The sequence below is a fragment of the Epargyreus clarus genome, unplaced genomic scaffold, assembly GCF_041222505.1.
Source record: "Epargyreus clarus isolate Ecla_fem2 unplaced genomic scaffold, WU_Ecla_fem_2.2 ptg000031l, whole genome shotgun sequence".
NCBI lineage: Eukaryota > Metazoa > Arthropoda > Insecta > Lepidoptera > Hesperiidae > Epargyreus > Epargyreus clarus.
In genome coordinates, this window is record NW_027332236.1 from 5,573,203 (window position 1) to 5,592,681 (window position 19,479).

Below are 19,479 nucleotides of genomic sequence, written 5' to 3' on the forward strand. Positions count from 1 at the left end.
ATCTTATCTGGGGTTGATTACAGATGTCCATGGGCGGCAGTAGCCACTTACCATCAGGTGGACTGCAAGCTCGTCTGCTACTCCAATATTATAAAAAAAAAAAAAAAAAAAAAAAAAAAAATTTATCACCTTTGGACTTCATGTTCCACTTAGCTATTAGAATGTCCATTGCTTTTTCATTTATCTTTGCAGCCATGGCCATGATTATAGTAGTTAAGTGGAATATTTTCAGATATTCTCCAAAATAAGCATTATCTAGTTTTAATATATATAATAGTATTAAATATAATTTAATTTGAAAGAGCTAAAATAATTAGTCAGAAATATCTCCCTGTTGTTGGGATCTAAGCAAACTACTGCACTTTTTTCTTTTGTAATTCTCTAAAAATGTTTAAGACGCTTTCCGGACTTGTATCATGACAGTTAGATTCCCTGTATCATGGGTGCCATACACGCACAAAGGGGAATACAAATAGATAGCCGCAGAACACAAATCTACGTTCATAATTTAAATATCTTTCTGGCCGGGGATCGAACCCGGAACCCAATGCGCGTTAGACCGGTATGGTGATCGCTCCGCAAAGCGGGTCGTCGAGATATCCTATGTATTGCGAGTGGATAACTATAACTACTCAGTTTATTATAGCTAGCTATATCTCTATGTATATCCTGCTATTCCTGCTGTCCGGGGCAGAGAATAAAGCTTATCTCACAAACGGCTATTGTATTGTACAATAGACCAAAGAGACTTACAGAGCTTTGCGGCTCACCGTAAATATTATCAAATATTTGTCATCGATTCATGTTTAACTTTTCTTGCGGGAACAATGTTTGGTTACAATACTTGTTTGTCCTGCTACTGCAGCAGAGTAAACGGAATAATCTTCAGCAACTATACAGGTGGAGTATTTGTAGAAATTATACTGTAACAATACGTATTTTATTTAGACAGATACTTATATCAGTGGGGATCTTGTTGTTCCAATTTATCTTTTGAAAGTAGTTTTGCGAGCGAAATCTCTTTTATTTCGTACAACGTTTTGCCCAAGAGTTAATCGACATCTTGATATTGTTTTAAAAAGTGCTGAAACCCTTAATGGTTCAACCATTGTCACATCTATTTCTACTACGAATTAGCCTTTAGGGACCTGGAGCATCTGTGGCCCAACTTAGTTACGGCTTAAAATCTATAAGTGGGTGATTACAGATGCCTACGGGAATTACCATTTAACATCAAATAATGTGCATACATCTTTGCATTTTTGCGTCTCATTTTTAGCAAATTTAAAATGTGTTCCATAACTTTTTCCAGGGTTCGCCTTATTCCCCGGTGAAGACGAAGCCGACCAGATGGCGTGCATCATCGAGCTGTTGGGCATGCCGCCGCAGAAACTCATCGAGCAGGGCAAGCGCTCCAAGAACTTCATCAGCAGCAAGGGTCTGCCGCGGTACTGCACCGCCACCACTCTCGCTGACGGGACCACTGTGCTTAGTGGCGGTGAGTTTACAGGGTTTTGTAACGTTACGGATTAAGGTAATGATGTCTTTGTGGAAGAACCATTACTGGTTTACTACTTTTGGGGCCACAACAACACTCATTTGCCTTATAACAGCAACTGCTCTTTAAAGACTATGTAGCAACTAGAACACAGCAACGATTGATCGTCGAATTCTGATCTTAAGAGTGTGGCAAGTAGAGACGTTAATAAGAGACCAATCCATCCCATATTATATTTAGATTTTTATTTATCGCGTTGGCTAATTGCGAGTTATCAGACTTTACACCTTAGAGAACATGAAAAACTTTAACGCATGTGGGTTTCTGTAGGTTTCGTCACGATATTGTCTTTTGCTGTTAAAACAACTGATAATTTCTAATACGCACCTTAGTTCGAAAAATCAAAGATACCGCGTACCGTTACCGAATATCTACATATTGTACATGAATAGACAATAAAGGTCGCGTATAATAGAATATGTGAGGTTTCAAGGAAATTACACGTATTCACAACATTTTCCTAGACCTTTGACCCTTTTTCGGTGGAGCGTAACACTGATCTTTATGTTCCCTTTCCGTTTTGTTTTTCTTATCAAAGTTGGGTCTATCATAGGTAATGTGATGAAATGTGATGATGAAACCAAGCGTATTATCATATTATATAAGGATGAATGTAAAAATATGAAATACATTTGTAATACATAAACGGTGACAGAGTTTGAACGATTATCATGAAAATTGGCAAATTTGTGTTTTTATGTGGATATTTTTTTGGATCCTATGTTACAACATTTTAGATGGATTAGCCAGAGAGTTAACAACTCTACATTAACGATACGATTATACAGGTACGAAATAAAGAAAATGTCGCGAATTAATCGATGTGCTGAAACAATAATTTTTCATATCTTCCTCAATAAATCCAAAATGTAACCAATTTATCACACTTTAACGTTGTCCTAAACTCATGAAGATTTATGATACTATAGAAATGCAGGAAGGAAACTCGATATTTTCTAGAATATAAGCGAACCAGGAAGAGAATTTCGGCAATTTATCATCATAACGAATATATTTTAACCGTGCCGTGATTCAAGAGCGTTAACGTTTTCAACTCAGATTCTCATCACCACTTCGTATGATTCCTGGTCTATTTATAATGGAGTCGTCAGAGGATTTTGTGACGTGTCCTACGTCACAAATGCAGTATGCAGATGAATCACGAATACCAAGAGTGGTACGAAAGAGATTGACACTATATAAATTCTCGGCCTGATTTTGTCACCTTCAACATACTTTAATAATAATTGGATAATGTGTTGTTTATTTGTGACTCAGGCTAGGAATTCGTGGAACATGGTACTTGTTGTTTGTGATGCTTTTTACGTAGATTTTGAAACGAATGAATTCATCTCTAATTTTGATATTTGCTTTGAAAAGTATCATGATCGTTTAACTTCTTGATTTACTTAGCTTGGTAATCAAAAGATTATGAAATAATATTTGATTCGTTTTTTTAATGAAACCCATTGTTTCGCATTAAACTTAGGTTTGTTAAACAGATGATCATAATTTAGTTTTAAAGCATAATAAAAAAAAAAGTATAGTAGTAAAAATATATCAAAATTCCAATTCTACAAATTATTAACATATTTATTTATGTCCATAAGCTTTCCACAAGCGTAGAAACACTTTATCGTATATAGGTTCGGTTTTTAATATTGGAAACTTGAGGGCAAGTTCTCAGAATTATTACTGGTTGGGACACTTTGTGGTAAGAGGTTGTTTTTGGGTTAATAGCATTTAAACATCTTCAATAAAAAATATTGTATTATTACAGATGTACAATATAATTTAAGTGTCATTAATGTACGAACACATAAAAATTATACTAACGGCATATGTAAACACAATGTCGATGGTTAATACCTATTTGAATATAAAGCGTTTGATTCTGTTGGTACCGTGCCAAAGTTAATTCGTAACGGGTTGAATAATACGTGTGATGGAGTCCCATCGCGAGACATATTGGTGTAACGTCAGTTATTGCCCGTCTAGACGATTTATGTCGTGATGCTTCTTAGCTAAGACGTTCGGTAGTTTTGGGAGTATCCTTTTACCACGTAGGATAATCGTGTCAATCGTGATAATCTTAAAATAGAACAATTACCTATAGTAGAGATGAATAATGATGTGTGTGACTCAACGACTACCAACCAATGATAATTATCGTGATCGACGGTTTAGCGAGACGTTTTGCCGTTTACGAACACCCATTTAACGGTCGACCATGGCTGGTGTTGCTTAATTTTGTATACGGGTTACGAATATGATAATATTGAAGACTTTGAACTATGTGCCCTTTATGATCAGAGTTATGTACCTACCAATGATGAGGTGATAACATTTTTCTTGGTTTACTTTCCAGGTATGTCGAGAAGAGGCAAGCCGCGTGGTCTACCAGGATCGAAGAGTTTCGTGACAGCGCTCAAAGGCTGCCAAGACAAGTTCTTTATTGATTTCATTAGACGGTACGTTCTCTTACTACGTTCACTAATTCTTCATAAAGTGCCTTATGGGTTTATTTTGTCACCTGTTAAAAGAGTAGGAAAGAATCTACGTAGTGTGGTTTGTAATCTATGTAATATTAAAAGTCAAGAAAGACAAAAAATAATATTGTTCATGTTAAGAGGCATGCCTACATCACCCATAGACTTGTCCTTATTTGTATTGCTACAGACTTGTGTAATACTACGTAAGTCACAAGTTAATTGTAATCTATGTAATATACTATTTCCTTTGTTATTTCTAAACACATTAATTATGGTAAAATCATGGTATTATAGATCACCAATAACTTATAAGTTGCTTAGTATAATTTGACGTATTTTTTCTTCGGAAATGTGTTCGGACATATTATTATGTATGGACGTATTATCTGGGCTGTAGCACTTTTCAGATATCTAGAATGGGAGTTTGACTGTAAACACATTTAAATTCTACCCGTCAATATTATTGGCATCTTCCAGATGCTTTGAACGGAAGCCGCAGAAGCGAGTTATCTCCGCCCGACGCTCCTACGTGGACATACTAACTGTTGCATACTATGGTCCAGGACCGAAAGCCCCGCTCGCAATCCCCTGCTCCGGAGCACGGGCACGCACATTATAATACTTACATACAGCCTAGAATAGGCGGAGAAGCGTGTTTCCCTGCTCCGACGCATTCGGTCATCCGCCGAGTCATATACTAACCGTCCCATATCACCCTCCAGATGCTTAGAATAGACCTCATATGCGAACCGTGTCATCGTACCTTCCAGATACCTAGAGTGGGAACGGTGTAGCGCCTGACGCTTGCTCCGTCGCTCCAGCATACATATTACTATATTGAGGGGTTTATCCGTACCTTCCAGATGCCTAGAGTGGGAGCCGGAGAAGCGGCTGACGCCCGCGCAGGCGCTGCGGCACGCGTGGCTGCGGCGGCGGCTGCCGCGGCCGCCGCACGACGAGGAGGGCGCGGCGCTCGGCACGCACGGCTCGCACGTTAGTATCGCGCAGCACGCGCACGCGCACGCGCACGCCCACGCGCACGCGCACGCGCACGCCAAGCGACACGCGCCGCCCGCCTGCACTGACAAATAGCGGGTTTGTTTTCTTTGACGCTTCTTTTTTTGTTTCTGTTTTGGTTGTGTTTTGTTTTTTTTTTTGTTAGGTGTACGGGGTTGGGTGTAATGATGAGAGGATGCAATAGTGCGTTCAGATGATTTTTTAAAGAATTACTGATAGTAGGATATGGAGTACGCCATACCTCTCGTGCAATCTAAGATTGTATTACCAACTCATATTCGTACGTGTATTTTCACTCACATAATATTCTATTTGCACACACATAGAGATAAAATGAACATTATGTCAAGTGCAATAAGACATTTCGGATCAGAGAATATGATAGATAGAGAATATGATGATAGATCGAAACTCACATACATTTTACTTTACCATAGGTATTAAGTATAGCACAAACAATATTTCATTTAATTTTATTAAACATTCTAGAATTATCTGGGTAATAATAATTACACATTTGAAGATAATTATACATGCTTACATACATTTGCTTAAAAAATAATATTGAAAGAATTTTAATACAATTTTGTTTCATTTTAAATTATGTCTAAAAATACAATAATAATAGTATTATTCATTACAAAAAGAATTACTTTACATGTTTTGATTAAGTTGCAATTTATTAGTTGGTTTTATACACACGTATTTAGAGTATTATGTATTTTATTTAGGTATTTGTATAAGATGTTGGTTTTATTTAATAATATTTAGACTATATTTCAACTTGCTTTTTAGGTGAGTTATTATGTATTCATGACATTTTTCACTTATTCATATAGCTATGTGTACTGATGTAAATCATAATTTGTATATTTTATGACTATTCTTTTTTATATTTTATTATTATGTTCAATTTAAATCATTATTTTGTGTATGTTGTAAAACATAGCTATGCAATATCGTTAAGTTTTATAAAGTCGTTTTACAATTCGTGTACATAGATTTATATAAATAGAGACTGATTTGTTTAATATATGCAATTAATGTTTCTTCCTAATTCGAATTAAGTTTATCTATTTCAATTAAGCATATTTTAGTTGGATCAGTAAGTATTAAATAGGCAATATTATGTGTTTAATTTTTTTACTTGCACATTAATTTGCAATATTTATTTCTCTTATTACCATTATTTATATTCCATAAATATTCCTTTAAAAGTTGTTTTGCAAGCTTAATGCTTTTGTTTTGTAGATTTTGTAGTTAATTGCCTATCACAAATTTTATACCACCTAAGTTTTGCAAAATTATATAAAAATCTACATTGAAGATACTAATAAAAATTATCCTTTAAAAATCCCTGTTATACTTACTAGGAACATAAATTAGTAACTAGGAATCATTGTATTATAATTCTATTTACTTTACTATGTTATATCTCTAACTTGCAAGCTAAATTGCAAAATGTTTAACGTGTTTCGGGCAGAATCATTTTTTATATTTGATGATACCTGATGAAATTTAGGGAAAACTGTCTACGTCATACAAGACTTGTCATGTTTGAGTCACGCGATTTTATATAAAATAGAATTGTGAAATATTAAGTACTTTGATTCAGGTATGCGCCTTGTGTGATTCGCTATTGAACGTCACATGGAGTTAAAAAGTTACATTAATGTATTTTTTATAAAAATGATTTAGCAAACGAGCGTGCCTCTTCTTCCTGATGGTAAGTGGTCACTGTGGCTAGAACACGGAGTTGGTTACAGCTGATGTTAATGTACTACACTTGGTAATACACTGACCCATTTATCTTGAGATGGGCGGCATACTCGTTTGCTAATTCAATCTTACATACAACCGGGACGTGAAGAAACGTAATTTGTTGTGACGTGGTGTAACGTGATGTAACGTGTCGCATGACGTGTCGTAACGTAATGTAACGTGACGAGACGTGACGTGTCGTAATGTATGTGAGGAGACGTGACATGTCGTAACGTGTATTAATGTGATGTAACGTGTCGCGTGACGTAACCTAACGTTATGTAACGAGGGGTGACATGTCGTAATGTCTTGTGACGTGGCGTAACGTCTCGTAACGTAATGTACGTATCGTGACGAGACGTGACGCGTGGTGACGTGATGTATCGCGTGTTTCAGGCGGCGGGCGGCGGCGGCGCGGCGGGCGCGGCGTGCGGCGCGCGCGGCGGCTCGCTGCGGACGCCGCTCGCGCGCACGCCGGTCACCTTCAACGCTTCGCAAGTCGCCAGTCAGTATCTAGCACTATTATCACACTATCCACACTTGTCTCCTTAATGTCTTATACTCTCTCGTGCTCCTTATGTTAGGGATTAACTTTTTTAACATACACCCTTCTTATGAAAGAAAATGTTGCAATCAACTTTGTTCTTGATGGTGCACATTTATGACCGCAACAAATGAATCCCAGCCACCTCCTTAATGTTATTAATTTTCGTTGGATTACCTGTTAGACTTAAAAGAACTGCGATAGAGTCTACCGACCAATTCTCGTTTAAGTTCGTGACAATTACCTTTTATATGATTTTATAAAATCAAAAAACTTCTATGACATCGGAATGAAATGTGAGTTTCTATCATGTTCTGTATCAAATTTCTGAGACTTGACAGTCTAAAAGAGACTGACATAAAGTTTTTTTTTATGTTATAGGAGTAGCAGACGAGCATGCAGTCCACCTGATGGTAAGTGGCTACTGCCGCCCATGGACATCTGTAATCAACCCCAGATAGGATTAGATATTCCTACCTGAGGTTGGACACATATGCGCCGCTACCCCTGAGGACTAAGCTGAACGCCTCGGAAAAGTATGTCTCCCTCACCACACCCTTCAAACCGGAACACAGCAGCGCTTAACACTGCTGTTATTAGGTAGAAATAGGTGAGGCGTTGGTGCCGCCGTAGTTGAACCACAAAGGGTTTTACCACCTTCTGATTCTATCTATCTTTAGTATCACACTATTAATACTTGTCTCCTGTTTAATGGTATATTGTGCTCTTCATGTTAGAAGTTTATTTTTGATCATACACATTCTTAAGAAAAGAAAATTAGCAATAGATATCGTCCTTGATTGTGCACGATGATCGTCAAGAGGCAATCTCGGCCATCTCCTAAATGTCAAAAATTGTAGTGAATTTTAATTTTACATACAGACTGAAAATAACTAGGCTAAGCTAGGCAACTCCCAAATTCAACTATAGGCTAGTAGCAATCACTTTTTTTATACGCACATGGTTTTATGAAATCAATGAACTCCTATATCAACAAAATGAGATGAATGTTTTTCTCATGTTCTGTAACCAATTTTTGAGTTTAAAAAGTGACAAATGGACACTGTAAGAGATTTTTTTCTCAACTTTTTTAAATGTGTATTTCCAGAAGCGAAACTGCAAGCAGCACTGTCGGAGGAGGGCAGCGCGGGCTCGGGCTCGGTGGGCAGCGGCGGCAGCGCGGGCGCGGGCGCGCGCTACTGGGCGGGCGGCAAGCTGCCGCACCTGCCCGCGCCCTCCTAGCGCCCGCCCTCCGCGCGCCGCCTCGCTAAGGTATGATCACTTACTTTTGATTTCGTTTTGAATTAGTCATCATTATAGCTTGTAATTGTAATAATGACAGCAGTCATTATTTTGGTCTAAAACGCATAGGGTTTGATTCCACATGAATATTTAAATAATCAAAATAGACTAACAGGTATCTAGGTAGAAAGCGGAAGGGACTCCACAGAGGCGAATTGATATCGGCTAACAATATCATATCAATATAAATCTTTTGTTACTGCTATTTCTTCTTCAATTAAATGATTCGAAGTAAGATACTCGTGCCCCTTATACATAGTTTGCCTTTAAGTGATAGTCGATATATTTGCCTCACATTACGTGCCTGCCATGTCAAGTCTATGTATCTATCTTGTAACACGTCTGCGTCGTTACATATACAAGTTGATTTTTTTGGTTAAGGAAATTTAAATTGGAAATTGGCCGCGTAACACCTTTCAACATGTTCTCGTTATAATTTCGGACTTGGCCTTGAAGGCCCATTTGAAAAACACCCTGTATACCGCGTCCATCACGTTACTTATCCGTCAGTGCCATTTGACATACGTATATACTTACAACGTACATGTTTATCACGCATGGTACTTGTACATTTAAATAATTGGCATTTATTGTCTGTATGTTCAGGTATCGTCCCTGGAGGCGCCGCGGCGCGCGGGCGTGGCGGGCGGCGCGCGGCTCGAGCTGGAGCGCCGCAGCCTCGACCTCGAGCACGAGCTGCGCCGCGACCGCGACTCGGACGGCTCGCTCGACGACCGCGACCACCGCGTCTGACCGCGCACGCACCACCGCCGGGGTCGACGCCCTAGCCGCGATAGCCGCGACACCCGCACGCAGCGCCGAGGTCGATGTCCTACTCGCGACACCCGCACGCAGCAGCGCTGGGGTCGACGACCTACCCGCGACATCCGTGCGCCGCAGCGCCAGGGTCAACGACCTACCCGCGACACCCGTACGCCCGTTGGCTGATGTCGACGCCCGACCTGCGACATCCGTACGCCCCATGGCTGGGGTCAACGCCCTAACGACACCGTGTTATAACGTGGAGGAAGAGATCACCCTACCTGCGACACCGCATTATGACGTCGGGGGAGTGAACGCCCCGTCCACGACACCGCGTTATAACGTCGGGGAGGTAAACACCCTACCTGCGACATTGTGTTATCACATCGGGGGGATAAACGCCCCATAGACGCCGCGTCTGATCGACCGAGATGACACGTTGTCTGATTGTTGGCGGCTTGACGGTACACCTCACCCGAGACGACACGTCTGATTGTTGTCGGGTTGCCGGAACACCCCACCCGGTATAATATGGCGTATGATTGTGAGGTTGGCTGATCACTCCCCTTTGCGCGTGAACACCCTACCCACATCAACATCGCGTATGACTGCCCTAAGGTGGACTTGAAAACCCTGCTAAGTCTGATGATTTTTCTCAAACATGATGGTAATGAAAACGCAAACACGAAGAACCATCAAGAAGATACTATTTCAGCAAAGCGTTATTAAGGATGTGAGAAAATCTGAAAGGGCTTGTGGTAGTATATAAAAAAATGGGGCAGATCGGGTGTGGTGTCGTGTGTCGTTGATGTGCGAACTTCGATAGTGCTGTGGTGTCTGTGAGAAACGTCCGCCACTGCCTTACCATTGCATTTGTAAGGACTATTCGCTAACAGTGAATAATTGCTTGAGTATAATTAGTGTGTATTTAATGTTATTAACTATTAGATGATATTTATATGTGTAGTACAATTTCTGTACCATTTTTTACCTCTACGACTACGAATGAAATGTTTCTGTAAGTTACAATGACATTATCCTCTATCAAGCAATAATTTACTAAGTGTGAGTGATCGTGTGTGTTGATGCATAATATTGTATTTGATTCTCTCCAATCGGCACAGTGCACAATAAACCGACCACGTACACAAATACTGTGTCCCTTGAACAGAATCAAAAGTGCGTATCGGGCCCCCTTCGTAACCCTAATGTTCCTAAGTCCTTCGCATTAACTAAATGCCAACAGTGAGGCAGTGGTGGAGAAACAATTTCGCTTGGCGGCGAGCGTCCATCCATACTAGTGCATAGCGGCAAAATTGATCTCAATAAATAAAATAAAGACTACAAGCGTATAAGTTACGGACATCTAGTGGAATTGTGCGAGTAAACCTAACGTGTTTTCATGTTTTCTATGTAATATACATGTAATGTAAACGTAAGGACGTTTAAGAGTCGATTGTGTCGGTGTTAGTGCCTGCTAAGTCTGGTTTAGTGTTTAGGAACCTCGACCACTGTTTAAGGGATAACTTTGATCATTTTACCGAAAACGACTTGTAATTTTATTTTCGAGAGTTGATTTTTTTTTATCGCCGCCCACACAAAGCGTTTTCGAACGCGACTCATCGAACAAATTCGTAGAATCTTGCGACGGAGCAATACAAGATTTTATTTGAATTGTTGAACGCGCCGGTAGCTCTCGGAACGTGCTCAAATACCCCCGGAGACGGCGTTACGGACGAGCGACATTTCTTTTTTTATATATATAATAAGTGAACGAAAAAAATCGCTCTCGAAACCGTAGACTAAACGAACTATTCATGTGTGTGACTAAGCGTAACGATTTTCTACAAAATCAAATGTCATTTTTTTTATTATAATTTTATGATTCGACTTAAGTTTCTTTGTGTAATTAGTTAATTTCTCTCAAGTGATATACGTGACGTTTTCGTAACGAAATGGTGACCTTATTCTTAAAGGATATAAGGGTAGATAGTAACAAGGCCTTCTAAGCTAGTTAAGAAGCTAAGCTATGCGATTTTTTGGTGGATATAGTATAGATGTTGTGATGCGTTGAATATGGTTTATAGGAGTTGATTTGAGATAGCGTTCCCGCTTATATTTACGCACCATTAGGTGATATATCAAATCGTATTCTGGCCATTCTGTATTATGGAGAGTTACAATATATTGCGTAGTTCTTGTTAAGTACAGTTTTGCATAATCCAGCATTTTTCTTTTTGTTTATTTTACTACTTAACAGCAAATGGTTCCTTTTTAAGGTTATAACGTATTGTCGGACATATCAATGCGTAATTAGGACGTCATCGATGCAATAGTACATAATTGTGCAATAGTTTGGATTACACCAAGCTGGGCGTGATCCCTTAGGGCGTTTACACAGCCGCGGTTACTGAGCATGTTTCTGGCAGCCGATGTCGTTGTGTGATCGTAACTGGTTTGCTGCGACTACTATTTAAATTTGTACACAAAAAATCTGTATGATCCTCCCAAAATTATTAACCCTTTTTTGTTTATAACATAAACTTTTCCTACATTAAAATTTGATTTGGTACCTAAAATTAGAACTTAGCCGTTACGAAAACGCAAACATTTACTGACCGTGCTGCTGTAAACACGCTCACAAACCGCGACAGTGCAAACGATCTTATATGTCTCAGTGCAATATGTTTGACGTAACATTTTAATCACTTATTTTGTCTTCCTGTATTTGTAAAATTATACAAAGGCCTATTATCTGTGTATAATCGACGGTTGCATTTTATTTTTCGATTAGTTTGTAGTGATTTATTTTTGTCGTTTCGGTGTATGTATCTATGTATGCAATTACATAACAAAGTACGAATTTTACAAATGAAATGCACGTTTTGTTTGTGGCTATATACTTAGTGCGGGGTAGCGCTCACGACTTCGCGTAACACGCTGCCAGAAATATTTATGTTAGTAACGCGTATGAGACATGCAACATTCGATATACGATGTATGCACAAATTTAGATATATATTTTGTATCTCGCCGATCCATGTTGTACGATGTTGCCAAGTAGGTTTAATGGAATTTATTGAATAGAAAGTCGTAAGCGGATCAATGCTTAAGCAATCAATTAAGTGCATGTTTTATTTTTTCATATGTTTGTTTCATGTCTCTTAAATGCTTACATGCCTGTAAACTGAAATATATGGTTGTGTTTTATAAATATTATCATGTCTTTGTAGGGATAGAGGGCAGCAGTGTGCGCTCTATATATTGTCGTTTGGCGATAGCCCACTGGTGCCCTCTATTTCTGCTAAATCTTGACTTGTTCATATGGCAGACTATCAATGAATACGCCGTTCTTATAAGTTAGACCGTTAGTTCTTTACATCTTAAATATAATTTCTTGAGGCTAATTGGTGTACATAATAACAATTTTTTGTAAGGCGAAGAGCAAAATTTGATAAATTTTATAAATAAGTGTACACCATGTTTTTTTGTATCATGTATAATGCAGGTATATTTCACTCGGGCGTGTAGGCATAAAAGTAGCGTGAGTGTGAACCTCGCAAATGATTTTATTCTTTGACAGTATCTCACTATACTCAAAATAGGTTTTTAAAGTATTGGCTAATCGTATTAAGTTGACTGCCTTTCATTTATTGTTATGCTCAATAGTTTAATATTGTAGTGGTCTGTCCTATCGTCTAGTTATGTGCGGACGTAACTACAATGACATTAGAATATTTTTTTACCCGACTAGCGGTTTAAGATTTAGTCAATTATTGTATAGCTTGTGTTATTTTACGATGAGTACGTGAGGGCTGAGACGAGTCAATACACTTCAGCCTTTTGATTCTATATCCCTGACGAATTTTCTACTGATTCAAATAGTGGTATCAACAAAGGATAAAACCTACGGGATAAATTAAAAACCTTTTTTTCTATAAAAATGGGGAGAATACTGATTGCATCTGGAAAAGCGGCCGGTCTTTCTCTCAGCTTATATGGTCAATTTATATTGTTCATTTAAATAGTGGTACAAATTTTGATTGTGATTCCAATATAATTAAGTTTTATTCAAGATAAAATTATAAAAGGTTTAAATTAGTTTTTGAAAAGAAGAATTTGATTTTAATTAAATTAATAAATGAACTATGATTTTGACATGTTAGGAAAAAAATTATGAATTTAAATTTAAACATTCAACCATTCAAATTCAATCATTGATATAAAATTGGACAAAAATCTTGTATTAACGAAAAAACTGATTATTTAAAAGTTGGAAATAAACTTGTTCAATTTAGACTCCTGCATTGCAACTTCTCTAGTGTACTTGTAAAGATTCTTGCGACGGCAATTTTCGGAGCGCCTATTTACAACGATAGCCACAATTTGATCGATAGGAAATTTGATTGGGACGTTAATTGTGATAGCTTATGATTATCATACTTCACATTAATCTTGTTTTGATACATTGTCGATCAGCGTTGACTATCTCCCTCTCATGTGAGCTATCGACTTGGCAATGATCAGTATTAAGCAATCATTTTGTTTCATCAGTCTCAAGCATACTGCCAAGTACATTTACATTAAATTAAGTCTCATTTGCTATATCACGACACGTATAGCAGACGCTCTAGTTACTATTATTGTATAGATGGTTCCATTTATTTTTAGGCGCAGTTCTATATGTGCGTGACTTTGTGAATGTAGTTGTATTTCTGTGACAGTGTTGCGTGTGCTGTCGTTCGAATATCATATAGCTTTTTGCAATATGTTTTTTACGGCAGAGTTGAAAATATTCATTTGTCTGAGGTAAATCATCAATATGCAGGCATTAAAATAGGTACATTTTTAAATAAGTGTTTCTTGACACGCACACATTGTCACTGTATTCGTACAAAATTAGCGCACACATACAAACGCGCGTGCAAATGAACGGAATATTCTATAGCTTTCGTGGATCGCTGCATTTCTCTTTATACCTAGTTATTTTGTGAAATATTGTGTTCTCATTTTTGTATGTAAAGCTGGTGTTTCACGTCTTGAAACTCGTAGCGACAATGTGAATACTATACAATTTAAATAAATGAATTATATAAATAATAACACAGAGTTTTCTTTATATTCCCCCCCTTGAGATATTTAAAAAAATGCTATAAAATGTTGATAAGTTTGTAAGATACATTGACTAATGTAAACAAATGAACACAGTAGATGTGAGAAATATACTTATTCAATAGAAATCGAAATCTAGATATCTATGGATGTTAACTTAAAATTACAACACATTACAATATGTAGAGTCAACACTACAACCACGATTACAACAGCTCAAATAAGTATTATGAGAAGGTTTAAAACCAGTTTTATTCCCATTTATGTCAACCAGTTATATTCCACCCAAGCAATTTATAGCCTTTTTTGTAATGCGGCCCGCCCGCAGTGTGCGCAAACTTTAAGATTAAACATAATAAAATTACCAGTAAACACATAAATGTGTATATGCCTTGAGAAGAGTGAGCCAAACTATATCGCTAGAAGCGGCTTTGATGGCGTATAATGGTTATGTTAGCTCTACACTTCGATACGCAATTGTTATTTGGGGCAACTCGTCTGAATCCCTAAGAGCTTTCCGAATACAATCTGGTCTCGCACAAACAGACTCATGCCGTCCATTATTTCTGAAATACAAAATATTAACCCTAACATGTTTATATATTTTAGATGTCTGTTTGTTCGTCTACAAACACAAAGATCTCTTCCAGGAAGAGAAAAATATATACACTCGGAAAGCGCGGACACTGAACATCCATAGATTATATCGACCCATGACAAAACTATCATTGACTGCCAAAAATAGTTTTAATATGGCTATTAACATATATAATAAAATTCCGGATGATTTTAAAGGCCACAACTATATAAAATTCAAGAATTTAGTAAAAAATTGGCTAGCTAAAAAATGCTTCTATACGATTAAAGAGTACTTTGATGATAAAAACTGACATAATTTTCCTAATTTCCTTATTATTATTATCATTATATAATGACTTGATTATTATTATTATTATTGGTTGTTAATTTCGACATAATTGCATTCGTACTGATCTAAATAGCGGTTACCTTTAATACTTTATTATTAATCCTAACATTTTATTTAAGTTTGACATGTGTAACACCTGTAAAGGTAGCATTTAATTGAACTGTATGTATTGTAGGTCAATCTATTGTACTAAATGCTTTACACAATAAAATAAATAAATAAATAAATAAATATGAAAAAGAAAATAAATCAGAGTAATCTGTTTATGCAAAATTAAATTAAATCCAAATTAATAAATATTAAAATAACTAATAAACAATCATGATCATAAAAATTCTTTTCAACTATAGTTGGTAGGGCAACACTTTATTGTGACTGACATTGATCTGACAGCAAAATGTCAAAGTCGAAATGAAAGCTCATTAGGCTTCCATTTTTGGCTCAATCTAACCACCTATCTGTTCTGTTTGTTGATATTTCCACGTTAATGAAAATATACGGTGGCGGGAAAGGAAACCTTACCCGAAACGCTCTTTGTACCTTCTTACTATGTTTGATCCATTTTTAAGTATTGCGTAAAACAGTGAGTATAATTTGCGTAATAGACCGTGATTATCAAATGATACGGGGTATTGTCGCCATTTTGTTACGCCAAATCGGCATACTTATGACCTTCTGAAATCTGCCATTATAGAAAGTGGCTACGAATAAAACGTTTATTTCAATTTTAATTAGACTAAAGCATGCCTTCCTGCGTCATTCCAACGTGTAGAAGAGCAAGTGGACTTGGAACTAAAAAGCCAATCACATTTCACAAGTACGTATGTAATTATATTGATTGTTTTCGTAATTTATGATATTAATACACTAATCACATTAAGTATATCCATTGCATTAGATTACATTACATTTAAATATTATGCAAGATATCTTATTAATGCGTTTTGTAATAAATGAGATATAAAGCCGAAAGCACATGTTTTTTTTAGTTCTGCCTTCCCGCACTGTGTCGCGCGCTAAATCACCTGTTCCTGGCACACTTGTGACATATAACGCACTCATGGATCGTTATCCGAACTGTGATGTACTTGCTGATGACTGGAAGCTGATCATGTCTGTACAGTCTGTATGCTTGGAGTTCTGTGAGATGCCTGTATGTTAGATGTGTCTAGTTAGTGTAAGTGGTCTAGGCCGTTCTAATTAGATCAATAAAATAAATAAATAAATTAAAAAAATACTTCGGCATTATTGTAATAAAATTTGTGTATCTACGTACGGCACTAACCGTACGTAGATACACAAATAATAAGATGAGGAGTGCGTTCCAATCACCGAAGCACAGTACAGACAACATTCCAATTTTTTATATGTTTAAAATATAATTCGTATTTAACTTAATTTTTGCGTAAATTATATTGGGAACCACAAAAATCGCTAATGATGTCCATTCCACATTGTTTAATTATAGGATCCCCCGTGATGAAATAAGGAAAGAAATATGGATTAAGATTATACAAAGTACACGGATTGATGAGTCGTGGAAACCGACGCCAGCCACTGTTATATGTTCCGAACATTTCAGTAAAGAGTACACATATAACACCCCGAAGGGATTCACAAGACTCCGACCAGAAGCAGTACCTTCGAATGTAATTATTTATAAATTATGTTTGACTCTATTATAATACTTATATTTGAGAGATACAAGTGTCTTGAACACGTCACACAATAAATGGAGAACATAGATAGGTCATTTTGTAAATTAACGTAAATAGATTCTGATTACCTTCTCGTGCTTATAAGTATGTGTTATTATTGTATTTTATCAGCCACTTTCAAGAACCTAACCATCCCTCTAAATGTGTTTTGTTACTCTACGATAAAATGTTAACTAACCTTTCATTATTACTTTCAATTTGTTTTCAGAACATAGTATGTGGACTCGGATATCCTATACTAATAAATGAAACACATGCAAAGATCGTAAAACCCAAAGACGTACGTATTTTTTATATTTAGACCGAAACTGAATTTTCCATCCACGTTCTACATGAATCCAAATTGCATAGGAACCCTACAATGAAGTAGATCACAGATGCGTTTCTCCTTCATAAAAGATGTGTGTAATGAAGTGTGTGTTCTGTGTTCCGTTTTGAAGGGTGTGGTAAGGAAGACATACTTTTCCTCAGGGGTAGCGGCGCATCTGTGGCCGACCTCAGGTAGGAATATCTATCCTATCTGGGGTTGATTACAGAAGTCCGTGGGCGGCAGGAGCCACTTAGCATCAGGTGGACTGCATGCTCGTCTGCTACTCCTATATTATAAAAAAAAGATGTAACTAAAAAACAAATATCTAGCTTCTTTCAAATTCAAATTCAAATTCTTTATTTGCTAGAACACAGTTATTACACAGATATTATGTACATATTACAGTCCAGTGTGTTCTACCTGTATGAGGTTTGCAAAAATTCAACAAAATTATATAAATCATAAATTAAAATTTGTTACTAATTGAATTATAATACATGTATGACATTAGTCGAGTAATAATAATCTTTAATTTGATATCGATTTGATTGTCCTATTCCAGGTATTAACTGAACCATCGTCAACCACATCAAAATCTAGCAATGACGAAATGGATGCCCAGTCTTGTGACAACTCCAAAATTGATCAACTTAAATCTGACTTACGACGCATAACACACTATACCAAAAAATATAAGTCTGAAATAAAATTTTTACAGACGAGAATCGCTCGTCTATCGAAGCAAAACCAATTGTATGAAAATGCTATAAATAGTTTAGAGAATAATCAGTTTGAGGACGATGATATTTATAAGTGGATATCTGAAAAAATTGTTACCGTTAAGGACCTGAACAGTATTAACATAAAATTTACCAGAAAAACTTTTTTCGTGGATAATATCACAAAAGACGACAGTGAATAATGTTTTAAATAATTATTTTAATAATAATAATTTAAATAATTGTTACCAGATGTGTAATAAATTGTGTTTGTTGGAAAAGTATATGTATTTATTTTAATATGTAAAATGTTACTCATACGTTTTACATTTGCCAGTTACATACGCAATATACTTAAATAAATATAAAATATTACATAATATATAATACAAATATTTGTATCATATAATAATTTGGTATTTTTTAATGTTTTCGTATTAATATTGTCTGTCATATTTACTATTTATTCGGCAGGAATCTAGTGGCAGTAGCCTTTCTAGCCGTGTTTGAGTAGCATTATCCCTCAAACAATAATAAATGAGATGTTTTGAAAGCGCCCTTAAAGCCTTTAACAACGTTTAGCAACTCTAATCCACTGGATAAATGGTCTACGATCGAAAACATTAACCTTTAGGTCCCAGTTTTCTTCCCATCAAAGCACTAAAGCATAATATAATTATGATATATATATTATATACGCTATCGTAAATAATTGTCGTACTATTTGGACATTCATCAACAAACCATCACTGTCCCACTGCTGGGCACGGGTCTCCTCTCATAATGAGAAGGATTAGGCCATAGTCCACCGCGCTGGCCAAGTGCGTATTGGTAGACTTCACATACCTTTGAGATTCTTTTTTTTTTTATAAATCTCTCAGGTACGCAGGTTTCCTCACGATGTTTTCCTTCACCGTTAGCAAGTGATAATTAATTTATAATACGCACATAACTTTGAAAAATCAGAGGTTGCCTGGGATTTGAACCTCGGACCCCTCGATCGAGAGGCCAAGTTTTTTCAACCACTAGGCTATCACTGCTCATATTTGGACATACTTTACCGTTAATCTTTCTTGGCATCCAATACAAACACCAACACAAAATTATCAGATAAATGTGTGTAGTGAAAAGTAAAGTTAAAAAAATGCTAATCAGAATCATGATACTAAAGTTGTGGACTGTTTGCATGTGATTAATTCGACATGTATGTGTAATATATGTACCTTTTATATAATATTCCAACCATTTAAAATTAT

At 36.7% G+C, this 19,479-nt stretch overlaps 2 protein-coding genes across 2 annotated transcripts in view; both read left to right on the forward strand.

Annotated features, from left to right (window-relative positions):
- Dyrk3 (Dual-specificity tyrosine phosphorylation-regulated kinase 3) overlaps nt 1-5,157 on the forward strand; it is a 220,202-nt gene extending 215,045 nt beyond the window's left edge. Inside the window, exons 3-5 of the mRNA XM_073089939.1 lie at nt 1,313-1,498; nt 3,927-4,029; nt 4,914-5,157. Coding sequence (XP_072946040.1) covers nt 1,313-1,498; nt 3,927-4,029; nt 4,914-5,142 — 518 coding nt within the window. The 3' untranslated portion in view covers nt 5,143-5,157. The remainder of the gene's footprint in view (nt 1-1,312; nt 1,499-3,926; nt 4,030-4,913) is intronic.
- A 10,720-nt stretch (nt 5,158-15,877) lies between these two features.
- On the forward strand, nt 15,878-18,507 carry LOC140754703 (uncharacterized). Its single transcript, XM_073089752.1, has 5 exons — nt 15,878-16,059; nt 16,212-16,293; nt 16,945-17,125; nt 17,403-17,474; nt 18,067-18,507. The coding sequence occupies exons 2-5, from the start codon at nt 16,220-16,222 to the stop codon at nt 18,424-18,426; spliced, it is 687 nt and encodes a 228-aa protein (XP_072945853.1). The 5' UTR covers nt 15,878-16,059; nt 16,212-16,219; the 3' UTR covers nt 18,427-18,507.
- The last annotated feature ends 972 nt before the right edge of the window (nt 18,508-19,479 follow it).

Coding starts and splice junctions, on each gene's coding strand:
- LOC140754703 (XM_073089752.1), top strand. CDS start 16,220: ATGCCTTCCTGCGTCATTCCAACGTGTAGAAGAGCAAGTGGACTTGGA. Junction 17,126..17,402: donor CAGAAGCAGTACCTTCGAAT/GTAATTATTTAT, acceptor ATTTGTTTTCAG/AACATAGTATGTGGACTCGG. Junction 17,475..18,066: donor AGATCGTAAAACCCAAAGAC/GTACGTATTTTT, acceptor GTCCTATTCCAG/GTATTAACTGAACCATCGTC.